This window comes from Rhipicephalus microplus, chromosome 3, assembly GCF_043290135.1.
Source record: "Rhipicephalus microplus isolate Deutch F79 chromosome 3, USDA_Rmic, whole genome shotgun sequence".
NCBI classification, from domain to species: domain Eukaryota; kingdom Metazoa; phylum Arthropoda; class Arachnida; order Ixodida; family Ixodidae; genus Rhipicephalus; species Rhipicephalus microplus.
The window spans coordinates 76,372,533-76,395,864 of NC_134702.1; the positions used below are offsets into that span (position 1 = coordinate 76,372,533).

The window sequence follows — 23,332 nt, forward strand, 5'->3', positions numbered from 1 at the left end:
TCCCTTGAGGAAAAAGTGTATCAAGCCATTCGAATCCTCCGACATCTCTGCAGAGCTAAATGGAGTGGTACTACAGAGTCGCTATTAGTCCTACATATTTCGTGGATACACCCCAGCGTAAGTTACTCGCTGCCTCTGCTGCACGGACTTCCATGGAAATTTGTGTAGCAGAGGCAAGTGAAGTCTTCTTTCGGTGGAGGCTGCAGCCTCCACCAAAAGAAGACTTCACTTGTTATTGGCAAGGAGCTTGCTCCCTTCTTATTGGCAAGAAGCACTTTTAATTGGCAAAGTTGCCACGGTCTACTTCCAGTGTTTCAGGGTATGCAGAGGCTCGACAACCACCTTTGGCATTACTCTGAGCTAAAGAAACATGTAGAAATTAATTTCAAATTTTCGCGCAACATGGAAGTCATCCTTTTACTGGGGGAATAACACAAAGGACGGCAACGCGGCTACACGATAATCTGACATCATTCCAAGCAGTAGTACTAGGGTTTAAACAATGGTAATCTTCAAAACCACCTTGGACGCTGTCGATTCTCAACGTTAGCAGTCAAATAGATGGCATACGGAAGAAAGCAAATATGGCGCCCCTAGTTGCGGCACAGATGGTACTTTATCATTTTCATATAATGCACAATAATTAAAAAACGAAGATATATACAGATGGATCATGCACTGAAGAAGTGTCAGCCCGTGCGGTATTTATACCCGAAATTCAGGAAAAGAAGATGTACAATTTATCGCACAAATCTTCATCGACGACAGCAGAATTGGTGGCTATCTTTGAAGCAGTTAAGCTTATCTGCGACAATACTGAGCTATGAAAATGGGTGATATGCACTGATAGCAAACCTGCTCTTCAGCTAATCAGAAGTGTGAGATCGCCTTACAAAAATGGTGAAATAGCACAATGTATCGCAGAAACTGTGGCATATGCCTAAGCGCAGGGTCACAACATGGAATTCCAATGGATACCCAGTCACATTGGGATAAAGGAAAATTAAGAGGCTGACAGCCTCACCAAGACAGCATTGGACGAAGGACGAAATTGCGCAATTTCTATGTCTGGGGCGGATATTTCACATTTAATAACGCACAGAGCTAACCATTGTTCAATAGAGAAGTGATTTGATAAACGTAAATTAAAAGAATCAGCATTTTTGAAGTTGATCCTCACAGAAATTTCTTCATAGCGATAGATCTCCCATGACACTTAGAGACATCAATCCATCGGCTTCGATTGGAAGTAGCATACACAAACAGCTTCCTGCACAAAATGCATCGATCTAGCTCCCCGGAATGCCATTGTGGTCATGCAAAAGATGTTCGCCATAATCTTTTGGAGTGCGTCAAATACGCAAATCAAAGAGAAAAATTTAGGGACAAATGAGCTAGTTTGGACAGACGGCTCCTCACATTAAAGAAATTACTCGGACCATGGCCTCAGATGCATCTTCAGAAGGAGGCGAACATATTCCTGACTTCTTAGTGAAGACCGGACTGGATAAAGGCCTGTGTTAGGCAGCCAGGGATTGATAAATATGAAATGTGTTAGTGCATGTACTGACAGTAGAAAAGAAAGGCATGCGTGTGAACAGTTTATGGCAGTGTGAACTGCTGCAAGCAAACTGTGCATTGGCATGATATTTTAGCTGGATATTTCATTGCCGAGGCGCTATGGCCCTCAACCTATCATAATCAAAACAGAACAGAAATCGTCTTAAGCACATGGTCTACTGGTAAATTCACAGATTAGAGGTGGCTAAATACTACTACTACTACACATGAGGGAACGACCACATCCTAAATATATTCGCCCCTTAAAACTTCGTGGAGACGGAGACTACAGTTGTCTTATTGGCATATAAATTTTTACTAACGACCGCTTTCTCATTACGGTGAAAGTTGTCATGAGTTCACAACTTGGGTCTCGCGCAGCACCGTGGTTGTCTGCCACCACCACTGGTGACTGTAACCGCAACACGCGAAATGAAAGAAAAATTTAGTACTAATGACACAGTGGGGCTCGAACCAGAGTCTGCTGGGTGCTGGCCCAGTATTCTACCACTGAGCTACGCCGCTGCTTGGGACTTGCTGGCAAACTTGCCTTAGGAAGGCTGGATGGCGGGAAAGCAATTGCGTTATTAGAACTTATAAAGTGTTTTAAACAGCGAAAGAACAATCGGTTGTTGCACAATGCGAATAGCGTAACGAGTGGGTGTTCCAATGGTTGAACCCAATACAAGATCTTGTTTTTGTTCAGCTGTTAACTGTGGCGCATACCCGCTTCAGGCATGATTCCCCATCGTCGTCAGCCACTGCATGAACAAATGGCCCGAATTTGATCGCGATAGTTTGGCGGATACCACGCTTCTCAGGATAAAAATACCACGACAAAAATACCATAGCGAATGCCGGCCTACTACCCTAAAAGTTTTATTAATGCCTTAGTGCACATCAAGCAATTGTGCTTGAAGTAGGTACCCAATGAGTGTTTAGAAAAGGCTCTGAAAGGCCGCTCTTTAAGCTTTCGCTGTGACTGTGCTGCGCCTTCCGCACAGGCCAGGCGTTTTGAGAAAACGCCGGCAAGCATCTGTGGTGGCTGGCTAAGCAGCTGGACGAATTTAACATAATCATTACTAAAGTAGCTATGGGCTTGTTTTGTTATTCAATCTTTGTTGAAACTTGCTCAATAATGTATTATAACAACCCTTCAATGAACACATCTTAGCTCGCGATTTTTTTCAGTCACCGCGAAGTATTCATTAGCTTTAGCAGAAGTGCTCTAAGGTACAAGTGGATGACAAGGTGCACATCACTAGCATCGCCGACGGTGCCACCGTGATGTTGCGTGCATTTTCAAATAATAACACAGAGCCGCACGTAGTATGTTCTATGTTGTAGTGAAAGCGTGCGAGGGCTTTTATCTGGCTCCGGGAAGAACTGCATACTCTCACCGGTCGTGCGCACCATATCTTTTTTGGCATTGCCAGATGCTTCATACGTTTGTACGTGTTGTGTTTCATCGCCAGATATCCGCCAGAGATACTTATCATAAAGCTCTGTTGCTCTGTTGCTCTCTCGCTCTCTCTCTCGTTTCGCTGGCTGCAGTGGCCGGTGTTGCTTTTGCAGTGTTTTGTTTACTTAGGCCGGTCGCATGATTAGGGAGTGAGCTCCTTGAATTGTTTAGTATAAAATTCTAGCTCATTGCTGTCACTGTTGCGTTGGAACAGTTATGTTCTGCCTATCAATAAGCCGTGTTTTATTTCTGCCCTTATTTATCTACGTCTCTGATTGGAGACTAATTGTTGCATCTTTACCATGGTTGTCACCAAGGCGAGCATTCAGCAAGCTGCTCACCTCCATCATGTCAAGATTTTATTGTTTTTCCAGGCAGGGCATCATGTCATGAAAGGAAGCTCTTACCAGACAAGGTGTTCCATTCGGTAGTTCTTGTGTTGTGCCATTTTCGCAGGAATCGGTACAGTTTACAGATAGAACCTGTTAACCAAGGTTGAATGAGTATCATAAAATGAGTTCTGACCAGAGAATATATTGAGTATTTAAAGTTTGTCCGATGTTTACAGCGCGCATTGCTTAAAGGGACACGAAAGTCAACTATTACGTCGGTGTTGATTGTTAAAATGGCAGTCCAGAAACCTTGTAGTGTTCTTTTTTGGGCCAAGGAAGGGCCAATCATAAAATAAAATTACGTTTTAGTGCTCCGCATCGAGTTAGCGCTCTTCAAATTACCCGCCTCTAGAAGCGGACCGAACAGACCGACACACGTCACTGTTGCGGTGCACAACGTTGCCCGGCTTTACAGTGCTAGTAGCAGTCGACCGAAAGCAACGGGAGCCACAGCAGCAACGATGGCCATTGATCAATTTGATGCCATTGGCTTCGAGATTGCAGACGCCTTTGTTTCAGCTGTGCCCCGCTAGATGGTACTACCTGTCCCGTGTAACTACGCAAAAATTTAATTTTGAACCACTGCGTCATTCCGCATAGTAATGTCGGGTTGTTCTTTTTTTCGTGAATCAAACAGAAACGAACAAGCAGCATTTCATTGCGTCTTTTGATGCACAGAAGGATCTCTATTGAGTGCAATTAGATCAATTACTAGTGAATAATTGTAGCTGGCCCTTCTGATGTCATCGGGATCATTTTAAAAATGTTCTGCGGCGGCGCTTGTGTTCTTGTGAATTTACCCTACTTTCTCGGTTAGTAGGGCACTGTTGTAGATAATATTCTCGTTTTATATGTAATTGTACTTTGAGCTTTAACTCTGACGTAAATTTTTATTGGACTATAGTGTCCCTTTGAGACAGAATTTCGTTAATTCTGGACTGCTCTTGTTCGTGCGTCTTTTGTAATTTTCTCATACTACAGTTTTTAATGAAAATAGAAGAAGTGGAAAATGTCACATACAAGTTAACATGGTTAACGCCACTTTCATTTCGCTTAATTTCAGTGCAAGAGTGCTTTCTCAACGAAACCTATCGGTCCGCCTCACTCCAGTGAGTGCCCGTGATGCGACGCCACATGTTGGGCAGAGCTGTTTGAGTCACGTGTGCGTCCGAGTGCTTTTCCATTGCAATTCGATAGACGTGTTACCCTTTCCAGTATTACATAACCGTCAGGTTTGTTCTTTCGTGCTCCTTATTTTCGGCTGCGGCGGCTGCATTTCCGATGGAGGCGGAAATGTTGTAGGCCCGTGTGCTCAGATTTGGGCGCACGTTAAAGAACCCCAGGTGGTCGAAATTTCCGGAGCCCTCCACTACGGCGTCTCTCATTACCATATGGTGATTTTGTGGCGTTAAACGCCACATATCGATCAATCGATTCGTGCTCCTTATTATTGGCTTGAAGCTATGCAATCGCCAAGTCACAGCGCTCCTAAAGTCAGCGCACGCAGCAGCGTTGCAGGGACGCTTCCCCGCTGATTGCCCCTATAGCGAACCGAACGGTGACACGCTGTTTCACGAACACCGTCTATCCTTGAGAGCCAGCGTGACCACGAACATTGTCGACACGAGACAACAAATGCAGCAACAAAAACTGAATAAATCGGTGGCCCTAAGGCAAACATATCTGCGGAGTAAAATGAGACATGTTTTTTTTTTAACTAATGCAAACTATCTCTGTTGTTGAGTTTTCTATTATAGCTACTTTTTCTATAGTACCAAAGGTGCTACGCAATGAAATCGTGGCAGTTAGTACAAACTAGGTGAATTTCATGAGTCGTTTTTCGCTGTGTTTTAATGTTCCTGTTCTAAATTAGGAAGCTTTCGAACTGTTATTGTACACTGTAGCTTTTTTTTTGTTTTTGTCTTGGGGAAGCATGTTCGATTGTGAGCAAAGCGTGGGCAGGGGGCAGTATGATGAGTTTGGTGGTAAGTTATACTCGAAAGCTATGAGAAGTGCATTTTACTGAACACTGCAGTATGAATCTCTCTTCTCTAGGAATTAACGCCCCGCCACGGTGGTCTAGTGGCGGCAGCTGCATTTTTGATGGAGGTAAACCTGTGTACGCTCGTGTGCTCAGATTTTGGTGCATGTTAAAGAACCCCAAGTGGTCGAAATTGCCGGAGCCCTCCACTGCGGCGCCTGTCATAATCATATAGTAGTTTTGCGTCGTTAAACCAAACATATCAATCACTCAAATGTTCTCTGGGGACACTATGACCACAATTTTTATTTCACCTTGTAATAGGCTACATGCGCATTTCTTTCCTGTTACAAAAACTGTGAATTGTACTGAACGGTATTTGCTAATAATTAATAAGCGGAAAATCTATCAGAATTTCAATTTACGGCGCTGATGCATGATACATTATTAGATGTGATGTTTTTGCCGACGTGAAAAACACTTAATTATTATGGAAGGTTGCATGTGAACTCGGTACATTCAGCATAGCATTTCAATGAAGTTCGGCAAATTTGTTCTGACAGCTATTCGTCATTTTGTTCTGACACTTTTGTTCGACTCACTTCTCGTATTACATGGGATTCTTTGCCGTTGTGGTGGATATCATAAACACTGTCATTCACTCTAGCCGGAAACAACTAACTATTTCATCACCAGATATGACAGGCAACCAAGCCGGTTAAGTAAGAGAGTAGGTTAGTTATTACGTTTAATAGGAACCTAAAGCTGAGCTCTTTTACAGCCGAAATAAACGTAACATTAAGCCTCTTCTGCATATGCTCTCTGTAGCTTCATTTTCAATTATTACAGCCGCTTGACTTTGAATGTCAGACATGAAGCCGCTCAGATCCTCTCTGGATTTATTCATTAATTTTCAGCTTGACAATCATACTTTATAACTAATCAAATCTTGTCACAGATTTTATAGGCCACTCTTCAGTTTTAATGAGACGGGATATGTTAATTTTTTATTTCGGTCAAACTTTGACATTCATTTTTTTCGTAAAACCAGAGACAGTTGAGCTTTTCCATAAATATAACAAAAACTGTTGGGTTTTAGCGTCCCGAAACCACGATATGATTATGAGAGACGTCGTAGTGAAGGACACCGCAAATTTCGACCACCTGGGGTTCTCTTACGTGCACCTAATCCTCAGCACACGGGCCTCGTGCATCTTCGCCACCATCGAAAATGCGGCCGGCGCGGCCGGGATTCGATCCCGCAACCATGGCCTGTTCAAGTGCAATACAAAGCGAGGAAACATTATTGCGCTGTCTTGCATTTCATATCACGAGTAATAGACAATAAATGTTGATTATAAGGTCGCCCTTTGCGTAAGATGTCACCGACGTCAACGTGTTCATCATAACCTGATTTATCTGCCAATTATTTCTTAATTCTGAATTTCGCTGAGGTTCAGCTGAATAGTCCTATACAGGGAAAATAAGCGTAATGAGTGGCTTAGAACGCGCCGTGCAATTACATTAACAATGCATCGAAAGTTGGACACTTGTGCGGAATGTTTTATGCAAAATAAAGGAACAAAACAATATTGGATCTCATTAAGAAAAGCCTCATATTCAAAGCGCAGCCAAAATAATTTCAATCGAGATACGCCAAGAAAAATTAACATCTTGTGATTGGAAGACAGCCCAAGTGTAAATTAAAATAAAAGTGCGTAATCAAAGAAATGTAAAACTAGAGACCATCGTAACGACAAGTGTTCCAGATGTGCTCATAGCCTCTATACGAATCTAACACGAACATTGATTGTGCTGCTCGAGATTTCAAGGTAGCTCAGCAGACACTACCCATCGTCGAAGAAAATGAGGTGTGCAAATGCGCACATAACAATAGTTCTTCAATCATACGAGCTGGAAAGCTTTTTTCCATTCCTTGCACATAGGCCAAAAGATAGATATATCTATGAACGTTCGCCAACAGATGCACAAGGTGGCAGCAATGGCAGCCAAAACACCACGTCGCTGCAGTCGAGTCCCCGTGGCTGAAAATAGGAGAAGTGCTCTTCAGAAATGTCTAATAGTTATGCGGTAGCTGCGTAATATGGCAGTGTAGATTGCAAGCGTAAGCATACTACTGACTTCATCAAACTTGCAGCTTCGCGCAGTATAAAACAAAAAAACAAAACAGAGGTGTGATCTATTAGTTTGTTTCTACGCGACAGAGCTAACTGAACAATCAGAAGACGCCACTGGCTTTCATGCAGAGTCTGCATTTTAATACACGGGAGCTACGGGAGGCCTTGCAACTCCTGCGACACGAGAACTCCGGGACGAATAGAAGGAAATGAAGTGTAAACGCCGATGAGCTAGTATAACTTTCAGCCCTCAGAAACAAAATAATATTCACACTGTGGCGATGTATAGGTAGTCCAGGTTTGGCATACTGACAAACTCTGTCGCTGTCTTTCGCCTACATGATTGTCGCAGTAACACTCACCCTTCCGTTCCTTGTTGTTGTTGCGTCTACGCATCCGTTCGGATGAATCCACGTAGTAAAGTCTGAAATAGCAAAGTCATGTTTGCCATAGTGTTCGCTACTTCGTTACGCAGCCGTTATTGTATAGTGCATGAACAAGCGCACCAAACTTGCCGTTATATTTTGGTATAGCTTATAACAAATACCGACGAAGAAGACTTGAAAGCTGCCTTCTTTCGTTTTTTTTTAACACACTGTCACTTTGTTCATTTGTTTTTTAATCTTACGTTTCCAGAATTGTGTATATATTCCTTCATTTTTCTGCTTTCTTTCTTTAGAGTTGGGGGCATATCCTTGCGTAAAAGAAATAATCTGTTTTTTTTTTTCATCCTAGTCGTTTTCATTGAAATTTCAGCATATAGTTTCCATCAAAGTTCGGTTCGGCTTAGTTAGCGTGAACTAATGCGGACCACAAAGAATAAAAGAGACGGGCACTGGCATTTACTAACCACTTTGATCTCGTCGCAACAACACATATAAATGCACAACCACAGCTATTGCATGTACCTTCGCCACAAGACGTGTTGCATGCGTAAAGAACATAATTCTACAGAAAATGCCTAGGCTTGCGTTCATATTCGGATAGGTAAAAAGCTCTAGACATATCACCAATGCAATCGGCTTACTTTTTCTTATATACTTACAAGGCAGACCACGCGTGTCAATTTTTGCTTCTGTCCAAAATCATCGTCTCGCGAAATCACGAATCCCAGCTATGGCAAGAATGAAGATGAAACAACAAAATGTGCTCTTTTGCCAACATTGTTTAGTTTTCGCGCGCGTTCCCTAGGCCGCTCATTTATGCAGTGCCCGGTTTGCCCGATGAGGCCTTGCCACAAGACAGAGATATGGCATATATATTACAGGTGTTGCACGGGCTATAACAGACACAGCACTCGATTTGACACGCATTATTGCTTCCACCGAGCGTGCGGGAACACGGTTTAAAAAACTTTTTGAATGCAGAAAAAACCAAGGTGCTGCTTTTAATATCAGCGTTGGGGGACATGATTAGATCATACCACGAACTGGCGCTCGGGTTTAAGCTTCGAGTTTCTGCGGTAATATATCAGCACCAATATTTTATTTAAGATGCTTGCAAAAACTTTTTAGCTAACCTCGCAGGTATTTAGGCTTACTTAACTGGCATCAAACTGCGACTTACGTTACATGCGAACGCTCGTGGACCTTTAGCTAAGTTCATAAGCACTATTGACGGCAAACATTTGCGGGACGTTGGTTCTAAAACAAATGCGAATTTTTGCTATATCAGGGCTTAATGCTTGTAATCAATCTGGTGACTGTATAGTTCAGAAGGCCAAATACAGTATGGAACTTTTTTTCGAAATTACATTTCCAGAGAAAGCGGGCATTCAGCTTCATTCAACATTTCGTGTCCCGCAAACGTCTGCTGTTTATAGTATGTCTAATGAACACAAGCATGCTAAAATACGCCAAGCCTGCGCGGTAGGCGCAGCACAGCCCCAGTGAAAGCTAGAAGAGCGGCCTTTCGGAGCATTTTCAAAACACTCATTGAGTAACGACTGCAAGCACAGTTGCTCGATACCCACTAGGTCATTATAAATAAATTTATTTGGTTAGTTGGCCGGCCTTCGCTATATATGCTATTTTTCGTCCTTCTTCTGAGAAGCATAGTATCCGCTAAACACTTGCAACGAATTTCGTGCCAATTGTTAATGCAGTGGCTGATGACGACGAGAAGTTATGGCTGAAGTGGGTATGCGCCACAGTTAATAGGGGAACAAGAGCAAATTTTTGTGATGGGTTGGAGCATGTGACAGCCCACTCGTTACGGTTTTCGCCATATGAGACGGCTGGTGGTTCTTTCGCTGTTTTAAAACGCTTTACAAGTTGTATTAACGCGATCGCTTTCCCGACATCAAGCCTGTCTAGTTTGACAACAATTCACAAAGCACTGGCGCAACTCAGGGTAGAATACTGGGCTGGCATCCAGCGGACCTGTGTTCGAGACTCACTGTGTCATTGGTGCTAGGGTTTTTTTTTTCTAATTCCGCGTGATGTGGTTAGGGACACCGGCGGTGGCGGCGGCGGACAACTGCGCGTGACCCGAGTTGTGATCTCGTAACAGCTGTAAAATTTCCTATTGTGGGCTGTAAACATGGGCCTGCATTACAAAAAAGAAGACTGGTGCTCAAACCACTACCCCATCGTCATGCAAGAACTCCAGCAATCGCCGCCTCTAATAGTTTCTTATGGTTCGCTCAATACAACCGAGCCCGCTTGGAACTCTTTCTTTAACAACGTTGAAAAAAATGCCGTCTAGTATCCATGTGATCTAATGCAAGTTGAGATAATTACCTTAAAAACACGTAATCAACAAGAGTAGTTTACCTACTGGCTGGGATAAATATCGTTGGAGGGCTCCAACAACGTTTTACAAACTCTTTAAAAAGCCTGTTTTAAAGCACCTATTTGTATGCTAAGATTTTGTCCTCGGCCCCCTATGTGTGCCCTATTTTTTATTATATGCATATTTTTTCATAATCACTAAAAGTTTAACAACGAATATCTGCTTACCTTGCACTTAGTGCACACAATTATATGATTCTGGCACCAGTTTCTATCAGATGAACGACAAAATGGCACTCATTGAACGTACCTGCTGCGACACAGGTCCCGTTTCGACACACTCCGGTTTTCTTGGCGTATCGGTAATCATTACCCTTTTTTGATCGCTAGTGAAGAAATCATAAAGAAAAAGAACAAAATGAAAAATGAGAGAGGAGACAGGTGCAGTGATGATTTTTCTTTAATATACCGCACAGTGCTTGTCCAGGCAGGAAAGGTGGGGCGAGCTCTTCTTTTCGATATTTTGCTTTTTGTAGGTAATGAAATACACGCCTTTGAACGCACGCGCGAACATGTGATCCACACTCAAAAACTCGACCCCTGACCACGGACAACTTTCTGGCTTCACCCCTGGTAGTACAAACGACACAACTCCCTTCGAGCAAGACGTGTAGACATCCGCGACACTTACCGCGCAAAGACGTCCGTCGTTGAGCTTCGTTTCGCTCCAGGTTTTAGTAGTTTGATCATAACAACGTGCCATGCATCCAACGGCGACACGGAGCTGCATGTATACCCGTTAATAGACAATAAATGTTTTTAACTGCACCTGTCATTGCTACAGAGAAACACAAGTTGGTTGCAATGAGCATGATAACGTTACACAACGAATCATCTTCTTGACAAGTGATTTATGCGCAGGTTCTGCGCATTTGTCGTTTCACGATCAAGAGAAAGAAAGGAAGCAAGCCCGAAGAAGTTAACTATAGAAGTTGACTTATTTCGAACTCCAACACAGCGTAAGAGGAATAAAAAACACGTAATTGAAAAAAAAACATGATACCGCATTGATGATGACAAAGCTCTAACGAAGGCGTCCTGCGCTGGCGATTTTGGAGCAAGGTACCACGAGTACGGAACTTTGACATAGTAATTTTCCCCTGAAAGAACAAACCAGCCCGGTTGGCAGGCTAGATTTATAGTCTAAGTGTACAATACCAAGAAAGCAATTTATTATCGAGGTTGTACAGAAACAGTAAAAAGGGTAAAGCCATGTTCTGACTACGTGGGCTACGTACGGATCCACGCAAGGAACTTATTAGCTTGTTCAAACGTTGTTGTAATTAGCGTTAAGTCCGTAACGTTACAGACATAAATGTTGCCGGGTCCACGACTTTTACGAAAAATACTGATGCGACCATTACGACCTAGGGGCAAAGAATTTTCAGTTTTCACTTAGCGTTTGCGGGACTTCCGGCCTCTCCAGTTTCCGCGTCTTCATGCGTGTCGTGAAATCCATGCCACAGCGTGTCTGTGCATTTTGTTTGCCGGATTAGAGGGCGGACGTGACGTCAGTTAGTAGGAGTGTTCATACCGTCTCCCCTTTATCTCTACCAGCCAGCTGCAGCCCGTAGCCAGACATGCAAATCCTGATTGGCTGATGGTGCAGCGACACGCAATGCACGTACGGGGTGATGATAAGTACGTCGCAGCAAACTTATCGCACCAAAAAGATGAATGGGAACATGCAGAGTCACTATTTATGCAAACGGGCAATACAGCAGTTTCGTGATACGGCACTTCTGATAGATATGACTGTGGACTAAACGAGGCCTTATGCTGGTAGCAAGTGTTGTGCTGACGAATTTCGACTATTAAATTTGCCGTTGCTACTTAACCTGTGCAAAAAATTAGCGATAAGCAACTATTTTTTCTAATTATTTGGCTAAAACATAAGCAGTTGTAAAACTTCAGTGTGCAAAATGCACCCATAGTATATTGGCAAATTCAAGCGCACTAAATGAGTCACCTTTTTGTTAATAAACGTTGTGTTCACCTTGCAGTGGTATGCGTAGGGGTCGAACACTGAAAAAAGAGAAATGAAAGATTTAAAATTGTAACCCTGGCCCCCAACCTCTCTTTGTACAGAGAACTTCCTGCAGAATCGCAGTGTATTCGAAGAAGCGCTAGTCCAGGGGCCTACCGGCATTCGGCGTGCGTCATGTGTCCGGCATGTAAGGTAAATAGATGCCGACAAGTACGGAGACAGATGGCTAAAAAGTACTCTGAATGCACTAACAGTCGTAATGCTAAAAGCAAATATTAATATACACGACTTCCTTCAAGCGTTCTACGACTTTTTATTGCGTGACACTAAAACTGGCGTCTTGTGGGACCACCCAGTGTTGAACACATTTTTTTTTGTCTCATATAAACTACAACTCTCCATGGACGCCCACGTTCAACTTCCACCTGATTTGTTCATAAAATGAATGAGCAACCACTGTTGCTCCTTTGTTTGTCGCTGCGACCATGAACTGCACATGCCTGGTTTTATAAGGCGCCGTGAGATGAACTATTTTTTCTTGCAAGTCAGTGCCTTGTTCCTGTGGTGTTTTTCCTTCTATTATCTGGCCTATTGAGTTAGATAAATTTTGGACTTCTGTAGCCTTCTTGATATGTTGTAGATTTATAATTGCTATCAGGCTCTTCCCAGTAGTTCACTTCATTTATTGCTTCTGAGGCCGAAGCAGACCACACCTGTCTTGGCTATCATGCAATCATTCACCATTATTCATAACCTAGAGCACTAATGCATACCAACCGGTTTCCATTTTTTTGTTTAATAGAATCATTCAACGAAAGCGGCAATAGTCTTCTCCTTTAAGCTCACATAACTCCCTGTTTCTCTCAGGTTGCACAGAAAATAAAGGGCAGCCCACTATCCTTTCATTTTTCCGTTACAAAGCTGAATTTGATGGGCAGCTGCCTAAGCTGCCGATCAAGGCTAATGCTCGGCATTAAATACTTGCTTTAGCAACTTGCCTTTGTCTGATCTTCCACCTAAACATCGCATAGGACCAATGAAATTGTGTAGTTAATAAGTGAAACTATGATTGCAGCAAAATATTTAACTGCCGGCCAAAGAAAATCACTTGCGAATGCGACTTGGTAATGTCAGAACACAAGTAATGGAAATAAGTAATGGTACTCATGTTCTTTCTTAAGAATATAAGTACCACTGGGCAACACATGCGATCAACTAATCAACGAGGCTGTATATCACAAAACGTGAGGAAGGTCACTTGGTCAGTATTCAAGAATGCTGCTAGTTCATCTCCTTTTCACTCGGCAGACAGTCTCAGTACTTTGATCTAGACTTTCTTTACTTGTGCTTAACTAGTGTTCTTGAGGCCAATGAAACTTATGAGCATTACAGGTAGACCGTTCATTTCGATAGTGCGTCATGACAGTTCTACTAAATTTCTGCTAGCCACGTGGCTTCAGGTGACATAAAGATAATCTGTAAAAGAAAACTAAACGTTGTGAACTTTTCCTTCTGCGACACAAAATCTCTCTCCAAGCGTAATAGAAGCACCGATAAATGGTCAAAGGAAAAAAATTCTAAGAATGAAAGCACCGCTGTCCGACTGCCATCAAGGCGTCACCACCTTCCACGTTGAGTCATTTGCTTGAATGGTATCGGTTCAAGCTTCATTAACTTTTAATTAGTAAGACTACAATAAAGAAAGATGCAAGAGTAATTGGCTGAATGAGAATTTTTTCTCTTTTGTCTTTTTTTAAAGTCTCATTGGATTCTGGTCTAGGTGATCTGCGGTTACTTGTTATTATTAAAAGCATAACTGGAAAGAGCAAGATATGTGATTATTGAGATAATTGGGAGAATTTTGCCTGTAAAAGATGCTTACTCTGTATGAGTGGCCAAGAAACAGTTTTAGAGAAGCCTTCCCAATTGCACTTGTTTAACTGGTGCTCATACTTCACCAGTACAGCAGTACAACGCGGCATTTCTCTAGGAGACTTCGTTGACCACATGCAGCATTGAGCCTGCACAATATTTTGTGGGGATATGTTTAACGCTGAGATAATATTTTATATAACCGGTAAAAGTAAACATTGTTAGGAAGGTTGCCAACACTGCTTTCGATGACAGTTTTAAAACTACAACGGTGCTTTTTTGTTTGTTCAGAAGTAGTTGTGTTGTTTGAGCACACTTAGGCAGTCCTGAGCATCAACAACTTACCCCTGTTAACGACAACTTCTTGTCATTGGGAGCTATGTATGTACTTTTAAGCGAAGATTCCTTCCCGTACTCGGCCTTGTTCAGACGAATGATGGCCGATTTCTAACGATGAATACTGGAAGGCGATCCATGAGCTGGCTTCTGATCGACATATATAGGCAACAATGTCCAAACATATCAAGGCAACACTGTCCAAACAGAGAACTTTCCCCTAGCTGCTTTCTAGCCAACTAAGTAATCTGAGCCCGTATACTCACAAAGATGGCTTACACAGCAAATTTGCGGATAAGCACATTTTAGACAGTCACGTTGTGGAACATATCATTAGTGAAACCAGCTCACCAATCTGGAAATGCACTTAGGATATACAAGTTTTCGGCTCCTCGCGCCCGTTCCACAATTTTTCGCGTATATGCTTCTTTCAGTGGCCCTCAAAATTTACTATTGATATGTCTGGCATGATGATCGACTGGAATGACTTCTTCGGAAGAGTTTTAAAACAAGTGCTGTTCGGAAATATAGGCCCTCAGTCAATAGTAATGGAACGACAAAATAATCTCAGAACGTTGCTAATAAAAACAAATGGAAAAAGAGGGGAAAGACGGAAGGATGGAAATTTCTTATTCTACTTACCAGGTCGGGGTAAGTTGTAAAAAGTTAGGTTGTTTTTGTCGCAGTTACCCCTGATACAAACGCCAACTGCTGCCGTATCTCCGTTTTTTCCATTGCTTTTTATAGAAGCCTGTTTTAAGGAAAAAATTAAATTCTGGTCAGCTTTGATGGCATCGCTGTCTTTAATCTTTTTATGCTAGATGTGCTAGCAACCGCCATATTCGCTCAAACCCCCAGCGCGCACTCACGTGCACTAACCACACGGCAAACAGTATAGCAGTGAAGTTCTTATGCCACCATCAGTAAACAAAATGCCAATTGATACACGATGTTATTTACTGGTTCTATCTTTTTTTAATTATATTGCTGGGGAAAGGCTGAGGTTTTCATCACCTTGGCCACTCAATTTCGATAGTCCGCTCCACAAGCTGTTGGCGACGTGATGATATTATGTACGAGGCTCTCAATCAATCATTACAGAGCCCACTGCATAATTGTGTTCCTACACGCATGTCGATTCCATGAATTCCAAAGGGGGCGGCGTTTGTTCGCTAGACTAATTACCTCTTGATTTTAGTAGCAGGTGGCGCTCGGTACCTTTTTCATTTGTTTTATTTATTTTTGGACAGAACGTCCACCATTCCAAAGAAACTGATCCAACCTTTGTCTATTCATATTTATTGTTACCAGTTCTTATGAGTTTTGATAATGTCGCAATTTTTCAGTTGCTTAGGCAACACGTATAAGCATATTTACTTCAGTCACGAAATCAGTTAACGAACAAATAAGTGAATCAACCATTCTGAGGATTAATTTTCAAACCTTACTGTAGATTTGTGTGTTTTGATTTTGGCTACCCTGACTACGATAACACTCATTGATCTGCACCTGTACGCACACATGTAATGATGGACGTGCCCCCGTTAGAAGAGTTCGCATGTCATGGTACCTGTCCCAACTTGAATCTGAAGTGCTCATTGTTTCATCTTCTATGGTGACTACCACAGATGCACAACTGCCTCATGGATGAAGTTGTCCAGTTTTTGTTTCTCTCATCCTCCTGAGCGATTCCATCGTCCCCGCATCTCTCCCCCGTCTCAGTGGTCACACACTTAATTGATTATTATAGCAGAGCACCAACGTCTTGAATCTTAAACGTCTTGTTTTCCGCCACTACGAAACCCTCCACCTTGCTCTAAACAACATCTATGTTGTTCAGTTTACAGTGTTAAAAAGGTAGGTGCACTATGAGTTGACCAGCAGCCTCAGCGATTCAGTCCACACGGTATCAGTCCCCGCTTACGTGTATGTTGTCGACGAGCTTCAAGAGCTTCACCTTCACCATGTCACTGCAGCACGCAACACCTTTTTTGGAAAGCCAGGCCTGCTATTGTTTTTGAGGATACTTAGGCGGGGCACTTTCTTACTTAGGCGGGGCACCTACAGCCCTGACTGAACAAAAGAGCTCCACGTTTGGCAGTACTGCAAACAACTTGTGTATAAGAGTGTTGCCCACAGTATAAGAATGTTTCCCACAAAAGGAAGTGTTGCCCACAATAAAAAGTAGCGAATAAAAAATACATATATAATACCAAAACAACTTAAAATACCATGGTAACGTGTAGTTAGTTTCCTTTAATGAGTTCACGTGGCGATAACAAGCGCACATTTCTAGCTCTGGCCGCGGTATATGAACCTACGCATCATTCCACATATACGATAGCTTCAGATCTCTGTTCATCATAAGCGCTGATCAAGCACAGTGTCCGCTAAAAATTTTTCAAGAAAACGCTTGCCTTTTTTTTTTTTGAAGATGCATTTCAGGCTGAGGTCTAAGTAAAACGATATAGTCCAAATGAATGATCCTGTGATCGCGGCGGTAAGAATGTTGAGTACAGTCTTTTGGTAGGCGTAAAGTGCAGAAATGAAGAAGAAAAACTGAGAAAAAAAACTACCAAGTTTGGCCGAACAATATTAACCATAGGAATGACAATATTTTCAGTAGCCACTAGAAAGCAGCATTGGCTGTAATGATCACCTTATCTCAAGAAAACGTGTGGGCATGCGCAGATCTGAAATACGTGTCCCAATCACCCTATACAAAATATAAAGATCCACCACTTGCCGGAACCACGTGGCTACATATAGGTCACCGATATATCAGGAAGGATTACATGGAAAGCAACTGGTCACCGAGGCGGGCCATGGCATCTCCGAGCGGAACTGCCTCTGGGAGCTCTAGAGAGGGCAGTGGAAGTGACGACGTCATATGATTTCTTCGCGGTCCTAATAACTAATGGCAGCATTGTCTTCAATTTCCATGCGGCAATCAATTACGTTTGTGAATGGAACTCCAAGCTGCGGGAACGCAACGGCTCTAACGGAGTGGTGCAGCTCAGAAAAATTTCGGAGTGGGAAGTATGGATATATGCATGGCGGATGTCCCGATGTAGCAACCTACACGTATTCCACAAAGGCACTCCCACATCACAACTATTTATCTTACCTACTTTTCTTTCTATATGTTGCACATTACCCTTTTCTTAGTGCAGGGTAGCCCACTCGACACTTATTTTCCAGTTAACCTCCCTGCCTTCCACATAGTTTTGCCGTTCTCTGGTGTACTGACATGTTTCTTCTCGCTTTCACTTCTCTTTCCCTCTCTCTCATCTGAACACTCCCCATTTCCCCAGCGAAGAGTGGCGAATCGGGCATGTGCCCGGTTAACCTCCCTGCCATATATAGTTGTTTTATCCTTCTTGACCGCTCCATAATAATTTCTCTAGGTGCTGTGGCCAGTGGCTGCGCTGCGAGCTGAGCCGTTGCCTAGCAACCCCCGCAGATCGTAACGCTGCTCGCCGCGCCATCTGGCATTACGTCGAAGGAGGAGCTGATGGAAGTGCGTTGGGGCAACAGAAGAGAAGTAGCGGTTTGGTGGGACTCATCGGCTGACATAAAAATTGATTTAGAGAGATTAGAAAAAGCCAGGCTTTGTTATCTGAACGATACCAAAAGGAGGCAGCAAGCCGAGAGGGCGGCGGAACAACGCATCGTACGCCTCGAGATGCATGACCGTTCAAAGAACACGGCTAATCATTAACAATAACCGTATCTCCCACTAAGCATACCAGTCATACCTAAATCAAGCAACAACCAATTTTTATTTTTTGCTGGTTTATTTTGTACGTTCCAAGGGGATTTAAATTAAAGGGAATTGTTGCAAAAGTTGTACGGGCTGTATCAACATTCACATTCTACGCCACCTTGTTCACCAAAAGTACAATTGCGGGAAGACTTGCCTAGCGTGAATGACTACTGTAATTTGAAGAACTCGAAAAATATTGCAAACAGACATCTTACCAAGCATGGCATTCCATTTGCGATGCGGCCGTTCTTGGCAGGTATTCCGGCTTGTGTGGTAGTTTCCTTTGGGACAGGAGATTTTGTCGTGTGGACGAAACTTTCATTGTTTCTTGTGGTAGATACATCATAAGCCACCAGTTTGGTTTTATTCATTGCGTCACCACTCCTAGCTGATATAGCTGATACGTCTTGGTAATCGTAATCGTCGTAGTAGTCAGCAGTATCATCCCCTTCAAGGGAGCATGAGCACAACTTCGCCACGGACCCCTATGTAGTAAAAAAAGGCCTTATCAAAAGAAGTCCGTAGTTTGAGTACATATTTAATGGAAACTGTTTTAATGGAAGTACATGTCTAATGGAAACACCTTTTGGTTCGAAGTGCCTGGGGCCCTAAAGTTATCGGCGTCTCCTGTGGTCGCGGTGTGTGATGTAGTCACGGTCCATCACAAAAACGCGAAATTGGTGACTCGCATTACTCGCTATCAGCCCAACTAAATTGAATAAGGAGACACCTAGCTCACCAAATAGCCATTGACGTTCGTGGAGTGAAACAACCTTCCTTACATTTCGGTGGGAACTGAAACCATGCATTCAGGGAAGCATAAGAAACACGTCAGGTTAAGCTTCTTGCCGTTGACTTCAGTGAAGCGTGAACGCTCGCCCCTACAGGCCCAGTTTCATGCTTGGCACCTCAAGTGCCTTATCAAAGAAATCTCTCTCATAACACTGCATGATTCACCTCTATCCACGTTTTCTGTTAGTGGAACTCGAGCAGGCATGCCTATATGCCTCGCCTCTCCCCATTTTTGTTGGTCTGCTGACGATTTCCAAATGACTTGTCGTGCTACGAGTGAGTTCATCGTCGTTTATCGTGTACAGTTTTCAAGGTTATATTGCAAAAAAATGTCTGGTTAAACATCCAAAGGGGTTAAATCTTTCACAAATGTCCTGCTAGTAATAAACGCGTCATAGTTATGGGTAACTAGTACTGAAAGCTGAACACTAAGAGCCGTAGTTCCAAGCTTTATACTCAGATCTCTCTATATGACCCTTCATTTGTTTGGTTTTACTCCATAAGCTTGTTTATGTTTCTTTGTTTCCTCGTGTCAGTTTCATGTAGATGTCGTTTTTTTTTCTTTGTTGCAAGCCTGCATACTGTTTAGAATGGGTTCATGTGTGAAGTATTAATACGAAGCATGTACAGTTTAAAATGTATGAATCATTTCTAGCATGTCTGTCAAAAAAATACTGAATAATTGAAGTGGATGATTGGCCTAGTTGGTTTAGCATACTTAAGATTTTACAGCGCAAAAAATACACAGCAGATAGGAAAAGGACGGTACAAGCGGTGTCCCGTCCTTTTATTCGTTCTCAGAAGCCCATTCTGCGATTCTCGTCTGCACATATAAAATTATTAAAAAGAGCCATCGTACAGTCAAGTTTCCAAAATGCTTTAGAGCGGTCCTGCAACCACGTCTTCGAAGCTACTTTTCTGGCACAGTCGAAGCGCATAGAAAGAGAGGGTACCCACGCCCTTTGCTCCTTTATGGGGCGGAGGAAATGCACAAGAAAAGGAAACGTATGGGCATCATGGTAACAGAGAGAGCACCACAGCGGAAAATCGGGAAAAGGTGGTGGTCATTCCGTTATATTCACTCTGTGTCACATCACCTAAAGAAAATAGGACAACGCCTCGACATGAAGGTGGTCTCCAGTGCCCCTGACAAGTTGTCCCACTTGACAAACAGGACCTGCCCCGTAAAAAGAAACGGAAAGCAGTGCATGGTTAGGCACAGGACGTAGCTTGTCAACTGTTCGCTAGCTTGGTGTATAGGGCTCCATTATCCTGCGGTGCATGTACGTGGGCCAGACGGGCAAATGCCTAAACGAACGCTTGCGGAAACACGCCAAATAATCTTCGTAATGGCAAAGATGGCTTCCTGGCGCAACACGTGAGCATGTGTGGGTGTACTCGCTGCTCGTAAAGAAAACAGTTCTCGGCATGATTAAAGAAGAACACGAGCGTATAATCTATGAGGCTGCTCAGATGGCGCTTCAAAGGAGCGCAGGCGTAAGCAAGCCATCAGTTGCTCTGTTTGAAAGAGAGCTATGTTTTTTTTTTGTTCTTTTTTAGTTGCGAGGTCAGCGTAGCAGACTCAGTCATTGTTGATATTTTGTATCTTTACATGCGTCATTTTTTTCACGGTTTTCTTTCTGTTCACTGGAATATATTACCAGTCTTCTTGTCAATAAAATTTAAGTTGGAAGCAGTGCTTGTGCTGTCCTTTTCCTGTCCGCCGTTTATTTTTTCGCGCTATTAAACCTCGAGACTGCATAATTGTACGCAAATCCTCATAAGTTTTAGTAACTGCGCTTTTAGAATTTAGTTACCGAATTTGGTAAATCACTTGTTGCAAATTCAGAAAAAAAGGAGGACCATTGGGAAGGCGTCCTTTTTCGTGACGGTGCCTCCGCGGTATGCTGATCTCCCTTTGGCAGGCACGGAGCTTCACACAACACGACATAAAGGTTCCACACTCGTACATATATTTGCCGTCACTGTTCGTAAGCATATTTAATACCCAGGATGCTTCAAATAACTTACCCAAAGCTGACGTAGTGTATTTTCATATCAACGTGAGTGGCATTGGTTCTCTGACTCTTGGTTGGAGGATCTGTTTAAATTAATGCTTAGTCGCAAGCCCTCACGATCATAGCAAGCCACTGAAAGTTAAGCAATGCTAACCAAAGCAATCGCAGACGCAAGTTCATCTTTTTTCCTCAAGTGGTTTTTCGATTTTGTAATTAGAACTTCTAAAGCATAAAAAATCAAGCGGCCGCGCGTAAGCAGTTTCATAGGGTACAAGTGTAGACATACAATACTGCTCACTCAGTGTGCCAATGTAATCTACCTAACTGTAATGAGACAACAAATATACCTATTGTAATTCTTGCTGTTGGGTTGAAACGGCAAAGATCAACACATTGCTTGTTCTCAATTTATCTATTTGTTGTTTCATGAATTGTCGGAGTCACCTCAGTAAGTCTATTGGCCTTATAGCATGACAGATAAGTATGCCATCTGTGATTGCTGTCGTGTGCATCTTCATTTCAATCATCATAGCTAACTGCCATAGAGCACATGTCCGATGCTTATTTTCTTGGATGACTTCTTTGTAAGATCAATCCTTTGATACAGATATGTATATCTCGCTTCTGGCCCACCCTGCCATTCAAGTGTGGCTTTTACAAAGCGCAATGTAGGTATATTGAAAAAACTCTCTTGCTGCAAACACAATACTGCAAAAAGAAAGGCTTGTTATCTAAATATAAGTTACTAATGTGGCGTGAACTTCAATTTGTACAGTTTACAAGAGTTCACAGAAAAAACAACCTTAAAGCCTTACCTTATCTCTAATATCAATCGCCGGAACTTCACACAATCTTTTAGCGGCGTTTGGGCTTCCTGATGCTGGTGTTACTTCACCCAGTTCCATCATACGAATGCCTTCGCTCTCATTCTTTTCTTGGTCACTACTGACACACATGAGCAGCAAACTTAGAATGAGTGCTGAAAACGTTTGCACAAAAAATAGAAAAAAAAATTGTAACAGTTTTTTATTTCTTTTTTTCCTCAAATTGTACACTGTATATAGTTTTATTACAAGATAAAAAGTATACTGTAAAATTAATAGTTCTTCTGAAACTCCTCAGTAAAAAAAAAAGAAATATACTTCAGCTAAACCACTGTATTTTTCATCGTACTCTGGAAAAAGTTTAGCTTTGGAGTATGAATACTACTTTGCTTTCAAAACCAGTCTTATCATCCATGCGTGTATTGGTGCAGTTCAGATTTGCTGAGTACCAGAAGCTCACTGAGCCGCTTCCACGAGATTGTGACGAATACCGTGTACTCGTTCTGCACTTCGAAGTGATAACTAGAAACAAGCCAACTAAGGACACACGTGTATCTTCAGTTGTCCAATATCTCTTTAGGCCAAAAATATTTCCATTGTATACTAAGGCAAGCTGTTTGATTGGACATATACAAATGCTATGAGTTTCCATTTTCTATCCGCGTTGTCTAAAGCACGTGAGTAACATTATGATTCATACGCACGTCATCAGCGATGTCATTGAAAATTGGCAGTTTTGCAAGTACCGACCCTTATACAACAGCAACAACCAATGTGCACAATCACGGTGCCACTACGTGGCACATAGCAGCCAGCGTTTTCAAAAAAAGTTGCTAATGCATTAGGTTATGCATAAGGAAACCAAGCTTCTTGCCAGATATAATGGGACCGTATGGTGAGAGACACGCAATATATTGGTTCTCAATAACGAGGTATATGAAAGTCGATTGCGTTCTTCCTACCCCCTAGAAGGTCTCTGCACGTCCCACAATGTTGTACCACTCCTATGATTGGCCTACTTTCGACCAAACGACAATGCCATGCCATCGTGCCATCATGGGGCGTCCAGTGAAAACGTCAATATGATACGTCCTCGATTTTTGCGATATCTTATGTCATTATAACTTCACAGGGCAGCAAGAAGTTATCAGCTACGTAGACCACGTGATTTTCGACTACTCCATTCGCCTGCTGTGTTTTCATCAAGGGACTGCTTAACGATACACTAAAGGCTTTACAACGAACATGAGTGATTTCGCCTCTCGCCCTTCGCACTACCTCTTGTGTGATATCTCATGTTCAGAACTTGGCGGGATTGGCAATTCCTGATAGAGAACCTCGCCACCGAATTCCGAACCTGCATTCGTGACCACCTCCATCGCTTTAGTGCCTGTGCATATGAAAAGCTATTT

General features: G+C 42.6%; 1 protein-coding gene across 1 annotated transcript in view; it reads right to left on the reverse strand.

Moving 5' to 3' along the window:
* Positions 1–23,332, reverse strand: part of LOC119186015 (uncharacterized) — a 76,982-nt gene that overhangs the window by 34,569 nt on the left and 19,081 nt on the right. The window contains exons 2-9 of the mRNA XM_075888349.1: positions 21,912–22,075; positions 18,502–18,771; positions 15,163–15,271; positions 12,295–12,350; positions 10,957–11,049; positions 10,576–10,651; positions 7,896–7,957; positions 3,430–3,504 (exon numbers count right to left, since the gene is read on the reverse strand). Of these exons, the coding sequence (XP_075744464.1) occupies positions 3,430–3,504; positions 7,896–7,957; positions 10,576–10,651; positions 10,957–11,049; positions 12,295–12,350; positions 15,163–15,271; positions 18,502–18,771; positions 21,912–22,075 (905 nt within the window). The remainder of the gene's footprint in view (positions 1–3,429; positions 3,505–7,895; positions 7,958–10,575; positions 10,652–10,956; positions 11,050–12,294; positions 12,351–15,162; positions 15,272–18,501; positions 18,772–21,911; positions 22,076–23,332) is intronic.